We start from the raw sequence: 20,245 nt of genomic DNA, 5'->3' as shown, positions 1-20,245 counted from the left end.
CCCTCGCTTTCCGCGCTGCACAGGTTGCAGTGCTGTGGCCATATCGAACATTCAGCTGGGTCTCGGTTATGGAAAGCGGTGGGGGGACAGCTGCGGGGTCTCGTTGGCTGGAAGCTGTGGAGAGGGCTGTTTGGATGCCACAGACACACCACCATCCTGCGATGGCTTTGTGGCATGCTGGAGGGGTTGCTGCCCGTCCTCTGGGATTGTTTTGTTCTGATGTCCGTTTTTGCTTCACCCGTCAAGTCACTTTAAATGCAACGGGGGAGAGCGGCTAATGGACATGTAGAAATTATTATTATAAAGTGTTATGTAATGTAGTCTGCACATCTTGTGGTCAGTTTGTGCTTCGCGAACTCCAATGAAATAAGTTCTTTGGAGCTGCATATTGTGTATGGAACTTCCAAACTGATTAATGAACTCTGTCTCTACATTGCATTTCAGCTAGTTTATGATCTTTTCTGGACAAAATTGTGCACGTTTTTTGGTTGCACTGTGACGAGTTTTGCAGCATTCTGTTTACTGTTGCCGTATTGGGTGTGGCTTGGATTAGCTGTTCAGAGAGCACACAAAGGTTAATTTCCTTTATGATCAGCAGATTTTCAGATACCGTGAAGAGACCTGACTTTTCAGATCTTGGCATCGGGTCTTTATTTTAATTTTTAATTTTTGGGGTAATCGGGCCACCCAACGTTTTCAAAGTTCTGTTTCCACCACACCAGCAGTCTAACTAGAAACATAAAAAAATTAACACTCAATTATCCCCTTATTTGTAATCTAAACTTTATTTCGGCATTCATGCCTTCAACGTTTTCACATATACAAAATCTTTAAAAGCGAACTCAAGGAAAAAACGTCATAATAGTGCAGTTACCGGAGTAAATAATAAAGTTCATAGGTTTGACTTTGTAGTTGTACTAAAAAAGAATAAAAATTCATACTAGAATTCTTAAATAGGTAGTCCTTTACAAGTTAATAGAGAGCATGTGTGCAAAGCAATAAAAACGGCCGAATGTCCCAATGCTAAATTCTACACAGTGAAGCCTCCTGCTTATTGACTGTTTTATCAGAGCCAGCAATTCTGTTATATAGGGAGGGATTCTTAAATTTTATCTGTACAGCGCATTGCTCCAAGGCTTTTTATGGCCCTGTTCCATTACTTTTGGGTTAAAAGCGAGTTATGGCAAAGGCTACTTAGGGCACAGGCAACAGTATAAGAGGGAGGAGTCAGCGTACTTCATGAGCTATCTTCTTGTGCATTTTTCCTAATGCTCCACATATGGCAAATGAACTTGGTGACTGCACAAGCAAAGACTGGTCTAGTGTCCGATTTAAAGAATGCGCAAGGCAACCTGGTAATTCTGTGTGCTCATTTGTTGGCAAATAGGTTGAATCCATTTTAGTCTGGGGTGCACAGCCACACACACAACCACACACATCCACAACCACACACATCCACAACCACACACAACCACACACCCGACCACACACCCGACCACACACCCGACCACACACCCGACCACACACCCGACCACACACCCGACCACACACCCGACCACACACCCGACCACACACCCGACCACACACCCGACCACACACCCGACCACACACCCATCACACACACACAATCACACACACACAATCACACACCCGACCACAACCAATCACACACACCCGACCACACACCCGACCACACACCCGACCACAACCAATCACTCACACACACACAATCACACACCCGACCACACACCCGACCACACACCCGACCACACACCCGACCACACACCCGACCACACACCCGACCACACACCCGACCACACACCCGACCACACACCCGACCACACACCCGACCACACACCCGACCACACACCCGACCACACACCCGACCACACACCCGACCACACACACAATCACACACACACAATCACACACCCATCACACACACGCAATCACACACACACAATCACACACCCGACCACAACCAATCACACACCCGACCACACACCCGACCACACACCCGACCACACACCCGACCACAACCAATCACTCACACACACACAATCACTCACACACAATCACACACACACAATCACACACACACAATCACACACACACAATCACACACACAATCACACACACACAATCACGCACACACACAATCGCACACCCACACAATCGCACACCCACACAATCGCACACCCACACAATCGCACACCCACACAATCGCACACCCACACAATCGCACACCCACACAATCGCACACACACACAATCGCACACACACACAATCGCACACACACACAATCACACACAATCCCACACACACACACAATCCCACACACACACAATCCCACACACACACACAATCCCACACACACACAATCACACACACACACAATCACACACACACACAATCACACACAGATCTATCACACACAGATCTATCACACACAGATCTATCACACACAGATCTATCACACACAGATCTATCACACACAGATCTATCACACACAGATCTATCACACACATATCTATCACACTCACTCTATCGATCGCACTCACTCTATTTTTCTATCGCCCTCACTCTATCTATCGCACCACCACAGCATCACTCAGGGGCACTACAGCATCACTATGCACTACCACAGCATCACTGAACGCTACAGCATCACTCGTCGCCACCACAACATCACTCAGCGCCACACAGAATCAATCTGTGCAACTAAACAACAACTGGTTCACATATGTTCTCTCAATGTTTCAAGCTTTATTACAAATGTCACAAATAGATGTTAATATTTCACTTCTGTCCTTGGATCGTCACAATAAAAAAACACTGAACATAATCTTCACAAAAGTTATTTCGAAAAGTTTAAGCTATTGCCATTATAAATTACAATAACATTTATTTAAGTATTAATTATTTTAAAAATTAAAAAGCCATTGTTTGTAATATCAATACATCCAAGGCACATAAATACAAAACATCTTACAACACAAATGCTATAGGTGTCACATTTGCAAAAGTTAAAAGTATTGGCATTGTAAATAACAAAGCTATTCATTTCGCTATTTTCAAAACAAACACATAAATAAAACATGTCATTTACAATACCAATAGCTCAAACTTTCCTAATGCGAGACATATTGCATTGCAAATGCTTGTTCTGTGGATACTTTTTGAAGTGGACCTACAGATGCGGGACCCAAATCAAAGAACGGTTGACCTTCACAACACAGTAAACCTCTCATACGCGTGTCCTTCATGAACGCCTAACAAGGCGACTAAGAGGCTGAAATGTGAGTCATTTACTTTTTTATAAACGTGCATTAGTGTTGAAGTTTCAATAGGGAGAAATGGTACATACATTTTTTTAGCTTAATGTATGGGGAGTCTCCCACCTGAATTCTTATGATTCGATAGTTTGTTACCTATGTCACTTTGAACACTGTCAAGCCAATAGAAAGAGAAGATAGTCTTTTTTCATAATCTGAAGTGCACACAAGTCCAAATTGAAGTTCACAGCTGATTTGCACATGCACTCTATGACCTCCGTGACCATGCTCTCCTAAAAATAAGTCTCATTATGAAACAAACTTGGTTAATTGTCGATTTATTTGAAATCGAAAATCTACCCAGTATTGTCCGTGTCGCTTCTAGGCTGCATATATTTCATTTAATACTGTGAGTGGAAAAAGTGAAACTGAAAGTGGCCTAAACTTACCGGACTAGAGCAAAATATTTTAAGCAACGTTTGTTTTTCTAACCCTTTCCTTGTTCGTAGAGGCCTAGGCATGGAGATGGAGAGGCTTTGTTTTTTTATTTAGCTTCTCTTCCTGCCTTCTGTATCGGAAAATTGCGATGATCTCAAGACATGGGAGGCATTGGGACTGGAGAAGAGGGATCTGTCAGATTTCCTTTTTAACACACCCACTGCAGACACCGCTGGTCCACAAACATCCCCAGTATTTTCTCTGAGGTTCATCTACCTTTGTATATATATATCCCTCACTCACTGTCTGAGGCCATTGGCAGGCAATCACACACATATGGTCATTTGGCATTCCATGACTTGCATTCAGAGACCCTGGGCCGCTGACTGCCACTGTTGCATGTCCTTGTTGGTAAGGTAGCCTTTGATGCAAAACCCTTTTACTACCGTACAATGAAAGTAGATTTCTGTTTGTGGCGACAAGTATATTTGCATATTTGTTGCACTTTGTCATGATTCCCACTCCTGTCCCTCCTCGTTGTGGTGGTCAAGTTTTTTGCACTGTTATTGTATTGTTTGGTGGGTAGTGCTCTGTTTTTCCTGTTTTGTTATACTCTGTTGAATTCATGTTGTGTTCTTTTGTATTATGCTACTATCAACTGTGTTGTGTTATCTAAATACCCTAGAGGTGCCAACAGAGATGCTGCTAACATTTCCAGCTTCAAGCAGCACTTTCATTAAATGTTCCAATGGAAACAGCTGCTGCCCAGCTGTTCAACTGCTTAAGACATCAGTCTCCTCAAAACTATGGCCGAGGCAGGCCTTCAAACAGCCCTTCCAGAGTGCACTTTGAGTCTGGGTGTGTGTAAAGGCAGACAAAGATGGCCATACTACATACACACACGGTTCTAGGCACGCAGGACTATGTAATGGAGATCTTCTGTATTCCCTTGAGTGACATTAACCGCATCGCTGCGGCGGTTATTTTTCCCCTACGCGGCTTTTTTCTAAAAGCTGCGTAAGATGACGAGCTCAGCTCGTCATCCGCACACGCCCCCCGTGGTTGAGCTCGCCATCAGCATCGAAGGGGCAAGTGGCTATCATAGGTCAACTGGACAAACAAATGTGTTTTTATTGTAATAGCGCTTCATACTGCGCTTTCACTGTAATGGCGGCCCGCCCCTTTCTTTAGAAGCGGGTCGTCCATAGAAAAGGACACGGCTGACATTAATGTGAAAGCACAGCATGGGTTGCTGAGCCTTTGCAATGCAATCTGTCTCAAATTTGCGAGACTTTAAGCTATTGTCGTTTACAGTGCCAATAGCTCAAACTCGCGTTAATGCGCGACCTGTTGCATTGCAAATGCTTGTTACTTTTATCTCTTTTTAACCATAGTGTTTCTTATTTTGTAGCCAAGACTTTTTTCCATGTTAAGCCTAATGTTTTAATGACACTTTGCACTAAATTAGATTTCTTTTATTCAGTAAAGTTAAAGTTCACAATGTTTCTTTTGCAGCATGTGGAAGGACCCTTTGAGAAGTACCTTGAACGATTGGATGACCCTAAGGTAAACCCCTATTTGCGTGATCAGCTTTGCTTTGCTATGTGACATACATACTGGTGTGCAAGCGCAAACAGAATGACAAACACATCCACCGAAATCCTGATTTCGAAAGACTTCATAGTTTAAGTGCATTTTATTCCTTCTGTTTCCAGGTTGTTAGCATAGCTCTGTCAGTCTTGAAGGTGCACTGGCATGAATGCTAATTTGCATGCTTTTGCAAGAAATGCCTGTTTGTTGGTTGTGACTTCTAGACCTCAACACATTTATTTGATTTTCCCTGTATTTTGTGGTCTACAGTGTTTTTGCTGGTTTTGAGGAGATACATACATGTTTAATAATTAATGTAAATTGGGAAAGCCTTTATGAATAGTTTTGCCTGACAGTAGTATTTTACTAGATGTATAGCTTTTGTTAAAACAGAGGGTAATATTTGATAATTTTTCTTTGTTGCTTAGAGGGGCATCTTAAATGCTGCAGCTCATTTTAACCAGGGTCTACAAAAATATGATCACATCCCTTCCATCGTGATGGAACTCCATTAGCTCCCCTTGCCAGCCTGCCCAAAGTCAGCACCCCTACTTATTTCGTTGACAAGCGCACCATCTCTGGTGGTTCTGGGCACACATGCAGCCAGGACACCGTCCAACTAAAGACTAATTGTTAAAAAAAAAAACAACAAAAATAAACCAAGACATTCCTTTTCCATCTACCTACCTAGGATCCGGAACAACATCCTTGTATCCATGAGAACTACCCCAACACTGCTCCAATTAAGGAAAGAGTTGAAGACTCCCTTCTTTAAAAATCACAATGCATTAACCGTCCACATGCTGCTTCCTCCCCATTACTCATTAGCTTTATGCTAGTCTTTGTCCATGTACAGCCCTCCTTTTGGCTAGATTTCATTATAGAAATACCATACACATACATATTTAAAGTTGGCGTGTGCCCTAGAAATTGTCTCTAAATGATCGGCTGCCAAAACGGTCACTAGCATTCATTGAAGCTCAGAGGCAGTGGCATGTCTTGCCAGGGCTAATGGGCTGGGTGTGCATTTTCATCCATGGGTTCCTGAAGCTCTACTCCCCTTATTTATAAATGGAAGCAGCCACCCAGGCAAACCAGCCATTAAATTGTGGTTGTCTACTCCAAAGCCAAGAGTTGTAAAAAGTGACAAGCAGCAAACATTGGCTGCTGGCTTGAATTCTCATCCATACTTACCACAAGTGGTACAGGGCAATGACATTCTCTGTTCTTTCCTTCATACATGTTAACCCACTGTTGTCAGGATACGATGGTGGGGCGTCTTCAGTCCATGTGTGTTGTAACGCTCATCCTGCTGACTCAAATCCATTTCAACACCTCTATAACTAATGAAATTTGATTGCTGGGTTCCTTTCTTCTTTTATAGTGACATGCGAATTGTTGAGCACAGTCATCCTGTTGGTTGGTGCATACATTCACTGTGCTCCTTTTTCTTCAGTCTTGCCCTGAATATTGGCCCTTGTTTATTACTAGTGTTATTTAGTCCCAATATTCCGAATCCTTGTTCATGCGTTTTGGAAAAACTAGCATGGAAAGAGGGAGCATATTGTCGTGGGAAGCCCCCAGCAGTGAATCTAGAGGATGCTGTGCACATAACGGAGGAGGAGCCTCACCCTTCTAGGTTCACCTAATCCCAGGATGAACCGGTCACTAACTGCATGCCTCTTGGCTATGAGATCTGTTGTCGTGTAGTTCCTATATTACCTATACAGGACCTGTGCGTTCGGATAACATAACCTGCGGGTTTGGTGGCAGACTGGCTCTGAGCACCCCCACCAAGAAATGTTCGCCTGTTGGCATTAGCTAGCTCACAGTGCCACTAGTGTTCTCTCTTATAACGGAGAGAATAGTTTCTGGCAACCTTAGAACAGGACACCCTGATCCTTACGGATCGTGGAAACTATGTACTACTTTTCGCTCAGTCACTCGTGCTTACTAAGTTTCTCTCAGAGGTCCACAGAATAATAGGCTGGGCTTTTCAATAAGTATTTATGGAACAGTTGCTATTCTTGTGTAACATAGGTATGCTGCAGCAACCGTTAGACATTAGCAGAGATAGATTATCAGCAGGATGGTGAATATAAATGGATCGTACAGTTCTGCCATCTGGCAATAAGAATGAATAAATACATAAATATAAAATGCAGGATAAAAGGAAAGCGCTTACTCCTACGATGCCTATCTAGATGTACCTAGCATGTGAGTAGGTGTGAAGCCAAGAATGCCTCTAGGGCTTAGTCGTAACCCATTACCTGAAGAATGAGAATGTAGGAGCCCGTCCTGGTCTTGAGTTGGACACCCTGCAAGGGATGTTCAGACCACTGTCAGCTGGAGCATCTGCATGCAGGGGCCTCAGCGTCTCTGGTCAGTGTGTCAGCCTGGAAGTCTCAGTTCCCTCTACCAACCCTAGCAAGATGTGCTGTATTTATACAAAAAGTATCTAGAATTTCTTTGTCCCTTGTCTCATGTATTAGCCATTGTTGGACTTGAGGATGACTTATAAACCTTGTACGTAGATATGGTGGGGTAGGTGGTGCCAGGTTTCTAAGAACCCTTATGAATATTCATTCATACTGTGTGAGTCTATTGATGGAGTTATAGGACTCTATTGTTTTGGAAAAACCCTCCTTCTGCACCCAGCACTAGAGCTAGGTAAAGGTTCAATCCTAAAGGCTTGTTACTGTGTAGTGTAAGGGAGATAATGTAGGTGACGTGTATGATATTACCCGGGCCTATATTAGGGTACCTATATAAAACATAAAACCAACTCCTCTTCCGAACAGTCAAGAATGATCAAAAATGCTAGTTAACCACTTGCGCTACTTTGTAATAGCGCATAGAAATATCAGTGATGTACACAAAAACTTGTTTCTTTTTAAAACCTCATTTAAAAACAATATAATTAGGGGGGGAGGGGGAAGAAAAAATAATTAAGAAAGTTCAAAAATAGGAAAAGTCCCCCTAAGCCAAAGTCCTAATCGAGTTAGTTTATACAAGTTTAACCACTATAAGCGATAGAAGGCCATGCTTTCTCAGTGAAATTGTTGGTTTGAGGAAATGTTCCAAATTTAGACAACCCTTGATGCAAAAGGGAAACACAGTATTTGCGCTCCTGGAGCACTCTTGCCACCTTGTTGGTGATTGGGGTGTCCATTGCGGAGCAAAAAAAAAATTACTATCCGGATTCCTGCGGTAGAAAGCAGGATCAGCGGAAGACCTCCAAATATGCTTCCCAATACGGATTGTATAAAAGTCGTGATAACTCCAGGATTGTGTGAAAGGAGCTTAGACATCCAGACCCTATGGTCTTAAATAGGTGTACAATACTGCTCGTATCAGACATATTAAAGATTCGACCCACCGTTTTTGCGACAGGAATGGGGCAGTTTGCACGTATAAATGCCTGTGTCTCAGTTGTGGTCCTTGCGATTTGAAGATCAAAGGTCTCTCGAGCGAAGGTTAAGGGTATTGTTTGCTGTAAAAGCATGGCTTCCAGTCTGCTCAAAGTATCAAACTGTATAAAGGAAACATTCAATGAACACCATAACGACGCCGCCCTGACTGCACCTGTTGAGGGAAACAATACTTGCATACAGCAAGTAACCCTGGAGTTCACATTGACCAGATAGGCAATACCCAGAAGCATCCCACAGCAACCATGATCATTCAGCATGAGGCACCTCCCATTCGAGAGAAGATCCAACACCAGTGTTATCACAGCTGCTGGAGTCCCTTTCATGTGGCAGGACAAGTTGCTATTGAACCATTGCAAGCTCCGTGCAGTGAAATGTCCTAGCACATGAGGGAACCGATCAAAGCGTTCTTGCAGTTTTGTACTGCTTAGAAACACTTCTCGATCCCCACTCCGGCATAGAAATCTGTATGGTAACTCCCAAGATTCTTTAATGTATTCCTTACCCATCTTTTAATATTTTACCAGCCTGCCTTTGCTCAAGGCAATATTGAAACTGAAAAGTAGTGACCGCTAGAGTTATGTGGCCATGGATTAGCCATTCCATTGATGGTGATTCAGCTACTGTGAATGGTAATCTATCCATTTTTTTTAATACACAGCATTGTATATTTTGCTTCAGTTTTTGCCATTTCTACTTGTTTATCAGTTAGATTGTATTCTGTAAGCAGCAACGTACTGTTGATAAAATGCCAAGGCACGTAGCCCGCACACAAAGATTGCAGCGTTTAGCTTAATAATGTAATAGAACAGAACTAAGTTTGCCCGTGTTGTAATATGGCTAAGTCCTGTTCCAGTATGTCTATTGCAGAAGATACAATGTTGCCTAAGGAATATATCCTGGAGGTCAAAGTTGTTAACCCATTGTCTATCTCTGCTAGAGATTTCTGTACGCTAATGCGGTCTATTTCCCGTATTCTCTCTGCGGCCTCCTGTTAAGAAATTTTCCAAATTTCATTATAGGCAGCAATAATACCATCATATATGAAGCTTTTCTGACGGGTTTCCTGGGACCTAGTAAGAAATACCTAAGATCCATGTCTTGTGTGAGTAAGGAGAAGTGTTGTTTCACTTCTGTGAGTGTTAAGGTCTCTAACCAATCAAGGCAAAACTTCCCAAAACAGTAGGATGTCACTACCCCAGGGTGTTGTCTCAGTACATATCGTGGATCTGGCCTATGGATGCTGAACCCTTCGGTCGTATCCCAGAATCTCTTCTGACATCTGTTCGTGTCTTAGGGCCAAACCAAACATTCTTTCCAATTTGGGTCTGATCTTTTGTTTTGTAAAATGTCATCTATTGTTGCCTCTTCTTGTGAAGCTGGATTTTGCCACCCCTCCATTAGTGATGGTGTTGGAAACTGAGGTGTGTTCAAGTCCTTGTTTTTGGAAAGTCCAACACAGGATGTCTGTTGCACAGTGTCATTTAGAAATCTCATCCGCTGTGGAATGAGGCGTGCTCTAAATGACGCTTCTGTTCCCTGGACTTGCCAGTCTCTAGAACCCCAGACTGATTTTGTGTCAATTATGTCCTTTCACAGTTCAAAACAGACAGTCGGGCAATAAAGGAAGCAGAGTAAATCTGTTTGGTGTTTGTCAGCATAATTTACAGTGCCGATGTCGGTGTAACTTTATAATAAAATGACGTCAGGTCCCTGGTGTTAAACCCTGAAAAATATGAACATTTCTGTGCAAATGTTGCTGAACTACTTTTAGATGGTGTAGGGCAATGTTCTTACTGGTGGTACTCAAACGTTGCTAGTTGAAATTGATTTGTGCAGGAAATGATGACCATAATATTGGTAACAGTACAAAGTGTAAAAGTCTGAATTACCTTCTAATGTTTCAGTGTTCTGAAATGCAGCAGTTTTTTCTAAATCAGACAACATGTTATTAACAGTTTCAGAGTCCAAATCATCAGACAATGTACTGGAGGTAATAATATCACTTAATGAAATTTTAAACACATGAGAAAGTTTTGAAAGTTAAGTCTGACCAAATATATACAAATCAACTTTGTCCCAAACTATACAGTCCGGTATAGTAACTGCTGTGATGTTTACTGATTACAAGTCTTTGACGATGAGATGATGGATGAAGTTTTAAAATCAAATTAACTTTGTGGGCTGTAGAGCTTTGTTGAAGGTATCGTCCATTAATAAGCATGCTAAAAGTTGTAACTTAACCTAGCCAGAAAAGAAAGAACAGTATCCCAGTAATTACCCAGAGTTCTATCCAAGGTGAGTGATATTAGGTAAGCTGTTTTGAAAAAGTTCAGAAAGTCCTTGATTTGTTGCTTGTGTGCTTTTTTGTTTTTTTTGGGCTGGTGTTGTTTCCGGTTCACTAGGATCCAAGGAAAATGTATCCAAGTTCATGAATTAGCTAGAAGCAGTTCGATCAAATGTAGGAATTGCATTGGGATTTGTTGAAATTGCAGCTTTCTCTCGTCGGGGCATGTTGATGTAAACATCAGTATTTGGTCTTATTGCAACTTGTGTGTTTTGAGTTTGATTTTTTAAGTCTAACTTCGGGTTCAAGGGGAACGTGTTCCATAGCATTGTTGCATAGTCCTTCATTCCACACAGGAGGCTCTTCAAACGTGATGAGTCTTTCTATTTGAACTTCTCGGATTGTAGCTAGAGGAGCGTGTCTGCTACTGTGGAGTCCACAAGGCCTACTGTTCAATATCGGCCTCATAGTGTGGTTTGATTTGGTCAGTTGAGAAACGTTTCTCCTTTTTCCCGGAACGAGACAGCAAAAGAACAATTCTTGTTCCTTGAATTGCTAGGACAGGTACAGACTTTGTTTATGACGGTCCAAATTCTTTTTTGTCTGCTATTTTTTCTCTGACCAGATGGCAGACTTTTGGGATCCAGACAGGTCTTGCCATAACTGCCTGGACTGCCCCAGTTGCAGCCTGTTTCTGGAGCATGTTACTTGTGTCCTGGATTCATTGAGATCCTGTTGAACAGCCAATCAATCATGGATATTACATGTTTTTTTTTTTTATCCGCCAGTGTGCCTTCACAATCAAGATCGGGTCCCCAGATTCTCGTCCCAAGTAGGACCTCATATGGAGTGACACCCCCTAGGCTGTCTGAGTGCCCGTTGTTCCCCATACAGGTGATTGACCCAACTACCACCCTTGCCTAATACCCTAGCTGTTAAAGATTGCTTTAAGTCCCGGTTCTTCCTCTCCACAACTGAATTTCCCTCAGGATGGTATGGAGAGGAGTACCGCAATGCTACACCCATATTTTCCATGGCCTCTTTGTAAGCCTGAGAGCTAAATGCCAGCCCACGGTCAGAATGTAACGTGCCAACTGCATATGTCCCTATAAAGACTCTTAAATCTTTGATAACAGTTTGAGCGTCAGCTGAGCGCTGAGGCCATACCCATAGGAATCTTGAGCGTGACTCCACTGCAACCATGATATATTTGTAAGCCCCATCAGATTGTAAAGGTCCGCAGTGGTCCATATACACATATGTGAGAGGTTTGGCTGATTTTGGTAGCAGCGTCTGTGCCGGGCGTGTTATTGTGGAGCCTTTCATCTGTTGGTAGATTTCACATTTCAAGACAGTCTTTAGTTTGTTTTGTTAGATCTGGCCACCAATAGCGCTGAAATAGTTGCTGTAACACCTGTATGTGCAGAGCCCAAACCCTCGTGTGCAGCTATGCCTACGATCCATATTTGAAATTACTCTATCCCCCACTTTAGGAATCTAAGCATATGGAATGTTGTTTACATCTTACCTGTAGGAGTACTTGAGTGGAAAATTCTTTCTTTGGTACTGCTGAGCTGCCTTTGCAGGAAGCAATGACAGCCACCATAATCTCAGTCTATTATTTTTTTTTGAATGAGTGATTGCAGCTACAGAATCCGTGCGTACAGCCCCTTTTGCCGGACTTCATCAGCCAATGAATACTCTTCAATGTGAACGCCATCCCGCTGATGACTATGTATGGATCACGTGAGCACTCTGTAGTTAGTTCTTTAACTCCACTCCCTTTTCCCGTAGCATTTTGTGCTTAATTGTGCCACCTTTTGCATCTTTAAACCAGTTCTGTTCCCAATTATATAAATATTCATTGTATGACTGCACACAGTAAAAGGAATCACATACAATCAGTGTGGGGAATTCGTGATCCGTATTTACAAGTGACAGTATCAGTGCTTTTAGTTCTGCCAACTGCGCTGTGCAGTCTCCTAGAGATTGCGTTTTCGTGCAACTCTGATGGAATTTACCATCCCGCATGTGACCTTTAACGATTGCACATGCTGCGCTGTATTGTTGCTTACTCCCTATCGCCAGCTGAGCCGATCCATCAGTGTAAATAATATATTCATACTGATCTAGAGGCAATATTTCGTTTGGTAGAGGATATTCTTGTTCGTATTGCAGAAATGCTTGTGTTTTTAGACTTTGATCTAATCTGTACTCAACATTCGTTGCAGTAAGAGATTTTGCAATTGTATCCATCGTGGATGTAAGGCTTTTGCATTTGGAATGCAAGCCTTTGTAAGGGCCTCTAAGGCTGGTACCGGGGTGACCATGATTATGCGTTTCCCCTGAATCAGTGCTCTCTCTTGCTACAGTGGTCTGAACAGCTGTCAGAATTTTTTCTGTTGAAGTTAAACACATTTCTGCGCTTGTGTACAGGTGTGATTTGTATGTGATTGGTATGGTTTCGCCCTCATTGAAGGTTAAGTAAGTGTACCCGCATTGACACGGTATTACTCGGATCACTAAGTTGCATACGTTTACGTGTGTCAGTTAATATTTGGAAGCTATCATGTCTTCCTGTAGTGAATGTAGGATGTTTGTGTGTTCCTGTGTCCACTGTCTAACTGAAAAGTCAGGTTTTATTAAGTCGTAGAAAGTATTTCCTCTTTCTGCATAATCCAAAATGTATGTGTTGCCGAAATTTAGGAATCCCAGTATTGATTGTAGTTTTTTTTGAAGATTTTGGTGGTTAAAGCAGCGCACACTTTTCTAAAATGTTAGCAGCTAGGCTTTTTCCTTCACTTGAAAGCTCATATCCTAAAAGCAGGACATTGAGGTGGGCTATTTTTGATTTCTTAAAATTTAAATTTGTAGCCCTCTGAGGTGAATCCCATAATAGTGGTCAAGTGTCATTTTAAGTCCTCGTCCGTCCGATAAATATCATCCACATAGGACAATGCTTCTTCATCAAAATTTTGGAGTAACTTGGTTACTCTTGCTGAAAATAGGCCCGGGCTGTTTTTATACCCCTGGGGAGACCACAAAATTATCCTTGGGACCCCAACACTGAGAATGCGGGTAGATATCTGCTTTCAGGCACTATGTTTTGGCAGAAAAATCCATTTGAGTTATCGAGTATGGTTTTGTATTTCTTCGGCACAATGTTATTCATTAATGCGGCACTGTGTGTATTTTGGACAGAGAATGTCTTCGTGCATGTGTTTAAATATCTGTAATCTAAAACTAGACGATCGATATATATGGTCAGGTTTCATGACAGAAAACAAAGGATTGGTCATTGGTGTGGTGCATGTTTCAATAACTCCCCTGGTATTCAAGTTGATCTAAGATATTCCTGACCTGTTTTTTAGCTTCTGGCTTTATTGGATATTGCCTCTGTGCATTTGGTGAAACTTTTAACGGGAACACGTGGTGGCTTGAATTTTCATCCCATCTGACATGATTTTGGTAGCTAGGGCAACTGCTGCTCCTATGCATATGCATGTTTAAGATGTATGGTAACAAGATCAGAGAATCCTGGAAAAATTACGGTTTCTCCATTGGGGCACTCCATAACGAGTGCAGGCGGCCCATCTTGTTCAGCTAATAGGACGGCATAACCAGATGATAGGTTTTTCCAAAAAAGATCTTTAATTTTCCTAGGCATGTAACTTATGTGGGATGCTCACCTCCACCGTGATGTAATCATTCAAGTCCGCTGTCACAAGAAATTCCATCAGGGTCTGGCGAGCTATTGTTACTTCTGCCTCACTGTGTAGCATCGTCGGAGCCCATTCCCCGTTCAGGAGCTGCGTCCTCCGATTTCTGGGCATGTCTAATCTTCAGGCCTGCAAATTATCGGTTTTGATTTTTGCTTTGTGAAAAAGTGCTATCTTTCTTGCCTTGGTATGCCCCCACTTTTTTCTGAACTGCTGAGTGTGCCCTGGGTCCCTGCCAATCAGGTACCCAGGGCCTGTGTTCCTTCCCTACAGAGAAAAGCTATGCTGAAACAAAATACCCAATTGGCATCTCTGGCCACCTGTCAGCGCCTAGTAAATGGTACCCTAGGTACCCAGGGCATGGTGACCAGAGAAGACCCCTGAGGGCTGCAGCACTTATTGTGCCACCCTCAGGGGCCCTGTACCCTGGCACCCACACACTGCCTTTGCAGGCTGAGTGCCTAACTACAGAACTAAACCAAGAGTCGACATGGCACACATCCCTGTGTGCCATGCCCACAGAACCCACTGCCCTGGCATACTTCAGTCACCCCTCTAGCTGGGTGCCCTATGCCAGAGGTGAGGACCCATGTGCATGAGCTCTGTGCCCCTACAGTACCCAGGGCCATTCCTGGGCACGGTAAGTACAGTTGCCATTTAAGAGTAAATGGTGCTAGGAGGTTGTCATTTATGAACTCCATAGCACCATAATGACTTCACTGAAGACTGACCAGTTTGGTACCAAACTTCTCAGCACATTAAACCCGCATTGATGCCAGTGTGGGATTTAATGTAAAATGCATGAGGGCATCTTAGAGATGCCCTCCAAAACCCAAACCTACAATCCACGTCTGGGCTGAGTGGCTGCAGAGGCTGCCACCCAGCAGACATGTTGCTGGACCCCTTGGTGGAGAGCCCCCTGCTCTCCTGGGCCTACAACAATGCACATCCTGGGCGAGGTGCTATGTCTCCTCCCCCACGATGGACAGGGGGAAGCTTCAAAGGCATACCGCCTCTGAGAGCTTCTCCAGACCATTTGCTGTACCCAGCAACTGGCTCCCCACCTGTTCTACCCCCACTCTGGTGGGAAGACTGGCGGGAAAAACTACGTCAGGAAGGAGGGGTTGCCAACCTCTGCCAACTCCACCCCTCAGGTGGAGGAGGCGAGGTAAAGCATGACCCCGGGCTCCGGCCATCTTGTAGGTGGAAAGCCCTGCCCAATCCCAGCTAGGCTTCTGCCTCCCCTCCGACAGGAGAGGAACAGGTTAGGGGGTGTCCTAACCCCAGGACAGGGACCCATTGGTACCTGACCTTGCCCAACCTGTAACGCTCCTAAATTTAGTACTTAGGGGCTCCCTGAACCTTCCTTCCTCAGATCCCGATATCGAAAGAATGAAGATCAAAAAGAGGTAGACCTGCCGCGCAGCTGCTAAAAACAGTACAACAACTGACTTGCCCCAGCTCTACTGGCCTGTTGATCCTGGAACCTTCTCCTGCCTAATCCCGGCGACCTCCGCGGACAGCAACCTTGGGACACCCAAAGGACCTGCCTGGCTTGACCCTCTCGATGATTGGGACTCATCAGCAGAGGCTCTGCTGCAACACCCCACCTGGTGCTCACCAGGAAGCTCCGGACCAGCCCACTCTGTACCAGCCGAGCTTGGGCCGGGCCAAATCGAACCAAGACCACAAGGACGTCCCCTTGGCGACTGGGACCCGAAGTCCAGTGCCCAAAGACCATCCTCGACGAACCAGCAGACGCCTGCAGACTCAGAACCAGTGGCCACCCCAACCGCGACCAGCCGAGGGTAGGCTTTTCCGACCCCTAAAGACACCCCTTCACCCCATGCCCCACGGCCCCCTGTGCCTCCCTTTGGGGTACCTACCTGTGCTCAAGATCCCAACTTACCTCTCGAAGTGCTGGTCGCCCCTGGAGAATCACTGTCCCCGAGCCTGCCTGCAGCCTTTTATCCAATGAGGATCTTGACAAAGGAACACATTGAGCGCCCGACGGCTCAAAAGCACCCTGCATCCAGCCGCCCAAGTGCTGCTGGCTGTGACACCTCTGTCCTATATTACTCCCCCCCCCCCCCCTTGCCCTATATTACTCCCCCCCCCCCCCCTCCTTGCCCTATATCACTTCCCCCCCCTTGCCCTGAGCAAGTGACCAGGAGCCCAGCTCCCAGAGCCGCGTGGCCTGCTAGGCAGCCGCCACCAACCGAGGCCCCCTCTCTCTCATTGGATAACATTTGGGCTACCTACCTCTGCACCCGGCCGCCCCGGCACCGCTGGGACTGAACTAACTGTACTCACCTGAACCTGGGGGACCTCTGAGTCTACACCCAGAACCCTAACTTCACCAACCAAGTACTCACTTGGAAACCGGTAATTCACTTACCTGCCATTGGATAACATTGACCCATTTTTGACTCGAAAATTTTGTAAGTGTTGAGTTTTGAAAACTGAAAATATTCCTATAAAATCAGCCAAAGTCCGAATCCGAAAATACTCACCTGTGATCAGGAGAGAAGCCAGTACTGTACCTATCAGCCCAGTATTGGACCGCAAAAGTTATCTCTAGCGGGTTTACTAGTAACCTGTATTTTTCCCCTTAGGAAACCATTGTCTGCTTTTCTATGAAATTTCTTCTAAGTGTCTACTTTTGAAAACTGCAAATATTCTTTAAAATATGTACGAAATACTGAAACGCAATTACCTACCGGTTTTGAGTTAAGCCCCCAGTGCTGGCCCTAGTAGACTAGTGCTGGGTTACAAAAGTAACGCGATCGTACTTTACCTGCAACCTGAATTTCCTCCCATTGAATAACATTCAGATTTCCCTTGAAAAGTTTCTAAGTGTGAACTTTCAAAACCGCTTTATATTCATGAAAATTCTGCACAGTAACTTACACGTTTTTGCTAATCTGGTTTCAGCTTGGACCCCAGGACTGAATCTTAGATCTAATCCTGGGACTACCAAAGTAATCCGTAAAGTAATCAACTGTACTAATCTATGAAAACCCTTTGAGTTCAATGCTAGAGTGTGGTTCAGAACTGTGTCGTTTACAGCTTATACTGCAACTATTATGTGCACAACTTTGCTTCCTTGCCAAGTAATTACATGAGAATACTCACCTCGAGAAAAGTATATTTTTATAACTGTTGGTTCTAAAAATAATACAAATATATCTTTGGCTATACAAACAATTGGCCTGGAGCTCAGTCCTTGAATGTGTGAAACTTTTTGCTGACTGAGTGTGTACATCAAATGCTTTACACTGTCCTCTGGTACTGCCTTACTGCTCGATCAAGCTACCACTTTGGGGAGTAAGGTCAGTTCTGACTTTAACCTCTGTTATACCTCTGAGGTTGGTGGACTCTATACACACTGTACTTCAATCTAGTCCTGTATATATAGAGCCACTTTCTCGCATGCTTTTTTTCTTGTTTTTTGTAGTCTTGAGCGGGCTGCTTGTCTCTGGAGTTTGCACACTCCTCTTGGGCTGCTTGTCTCTGGAGTTTGCTCACTCCTCTTTGTGTTCTGACCGTCCTTCTCTTTCCAAGTTTGTCGTCAAGCCCTGAAAGGAACGAGTATCAGTATCCTGATACCGGTCAGGTTTCCTAATATTATCCATATTCCTAAGATTGTACTTCCTTTCGGAGGGCTCCTGTGGAGGAGATCTACCACAGGATTGAGATCTCTATTCTCTGTTATTGTGTTGCATTTTTAGTATCCCACCTCTTTTTAGAAGAAGCAGATATCTGCTTAGAAGTGCACTTTTCAGGACTGCCCATCAGTTGTAGTTTTAAAGCTTTCCCACCCAAACGGTCTCCGCCTAATTCTGCGTATGCAGTTTCAATTATTTTGGGTAGTTTCTGGTGTTCCATCGGACTGAACCCACTGAAGCTGCTTCCCCTTTAATATTAGCTAGTATTATGGCTGATACCTAGTCAGTTATTTATTAACTTCATCCCTAAGTTCAGATCAGGCTCCGCTCCGTACTCGTTCTGTATTTGACCTAATAACATCCTGTATCGCTGCGAATGAAGGAATACCATGAGTCCTGGTATATATGGCTGTACCACAAGGTGTGCAATCCTCTACTTGTGGTGTTTTTCCCCATGGGCAAGCAGATTGTTAGCATTCTGTGTTTTTCAAACGGGGTAGTATTCGGAAATACTGCCTCAAGTGGAGTTATTTTCTGAGCTACCCAGAATGGCATCTGTTCATGTCTCGTGGGCATTTTGCTAATTACTGCGTGTAATGTATGTGGTGGGATTTTAGTTGCTGTACCTTGAGAATGAGTTCCATTTAGTGCAACTGTTGTTGGTTGGACTGTGAAAATACTCATGACTAATTGCATCAAGTTTCTATAGATTTTTTTTAAATCCTTGCGTTGTAAGAGTTAGTCTGCCTGTGGTATTGTTTCAATGTCAGGATGTGGTGCATATGCAAACTCACTGGTAGTAATGTAAAGGAGGCGCACCTCATACACAAGTACAGTCAGATGGGTACCAAAAAGTAGTAGGTTCAAAAGTCCCTCAATTTAAAAAAAATCATTTAGAGTTGGTGCCTCTCGGGATAAATATGCACCCTACTACCTAGATGATCAAGTACATAGTTCTTGCCAAGCAAACCCTATGAAACATAATATTTATATACAGATATCCCAGCACTTTAGAGTAACTATTTATGTTTACATTAAATCAAAAAGAGACCTTCTGTGTGTCGATCCAAATATCACTGGCAATCAACAATTTAGGTTCTCAAAGGTTTTAATTCAAAAACAGTATATAAAGCATTACAATTTATTTTTTTGAACAGACATAAGGTATGACTTTAAAAAAAAAAAGAGAAATTCAAAAGCATAGACCAAGAAAGGACAAATGTCTTCTAATTAAATAGGACTATAAGCAGTTTTTATGTCCTTCATCCTGGTGTAGCCCTTGCCTGGTTTTCAAGAACATTCATTCATACTGTGCAAGTCTGTTGATGGAGGTATAGGACTCTATTGTTTAGGAAACACCCTCCTTCTGCACCCAGTACTAGAACTAGGTAGAGTTTCAATCCTAAAGGCTCGTTACTGTGTTGTGTAATGGAGATAATGTAGGTGATGTATGGTATTAACCGGGCCTATATTAGGGTACCTATATGAAACCTAATACTGTGAATGATGTTACACGAACAAGCTTGGAGAAATGCGACAATAAATGGCAAGGTTCCCAGTCTTCTCAAAGCGGTGAGTCTCTGGTAGAAGGTGGCCACCATAAAATATCTCAATTGCTGTCGATGCTCTGTTACTGCGAACACAATGATGTAGCTCCTTACCTTAGCTGATGTCTTTCACCCTACCTCACTGTTTTCGGTGGCAGCATGAGCTGAGTTAAGTGTTTTTGATAATCAGACGAGCTCTATTATCACCTTATAGCCTGCCGTAGCGGGCTATGCTGGCCATTAACCCCTCTGCTGAACGTTCCGCACTGGTGCGGAACGTTCTATTGCGC

At 43.6% G+C, this 20,245-nt stretch overlaps 1 protein-coding gene across 1 annotated transcript in view; it reads left to right on the top strand.

The window, feature by feature from the left end:
* The window catches only part of LOC147718512 (UDP-N-acetylglucosamine transferase subunit ALG13-like), a 466,422-nt gene that overhangs the window by 132,803 nt on the left and 313,374 nt on the right, over positions 1 to 20,245 (top strand). Inside the window, exon 3 of the mRNA XM_086967203.1 lies at positions 5,229 to 5,279. Within this exon, the coding sequence (XP_086823329.1) occupies positions 5,229 to 5,279 (51 nt within the window). The remainder of the gene's footprint in view (positions 1 to 5,228; positions 5,280 to 20,245) is intronic.

The sequence above is a fragment of the Lissotriton vulgaris genome, chromosome 4_1 (genome assembly GCF_964263255.1).
Source record: "Lissotriton vulgaris chromosome 4_1, aLisVul1.2, whole genome shotgun sequence".
In the NCBI taxonomy this organism is placed as follows: Eukaryota; Metazoa; Chordata; class Amphibia; order Caudata; family Salamandridae; genus Lissotriton; species Lissotriton vulgaris.
The sequence above is the reverse complement of the archived record's forward strand: the minus strand, read 5'-3'. Positions and strand labels throughout refer to the sequence as shown.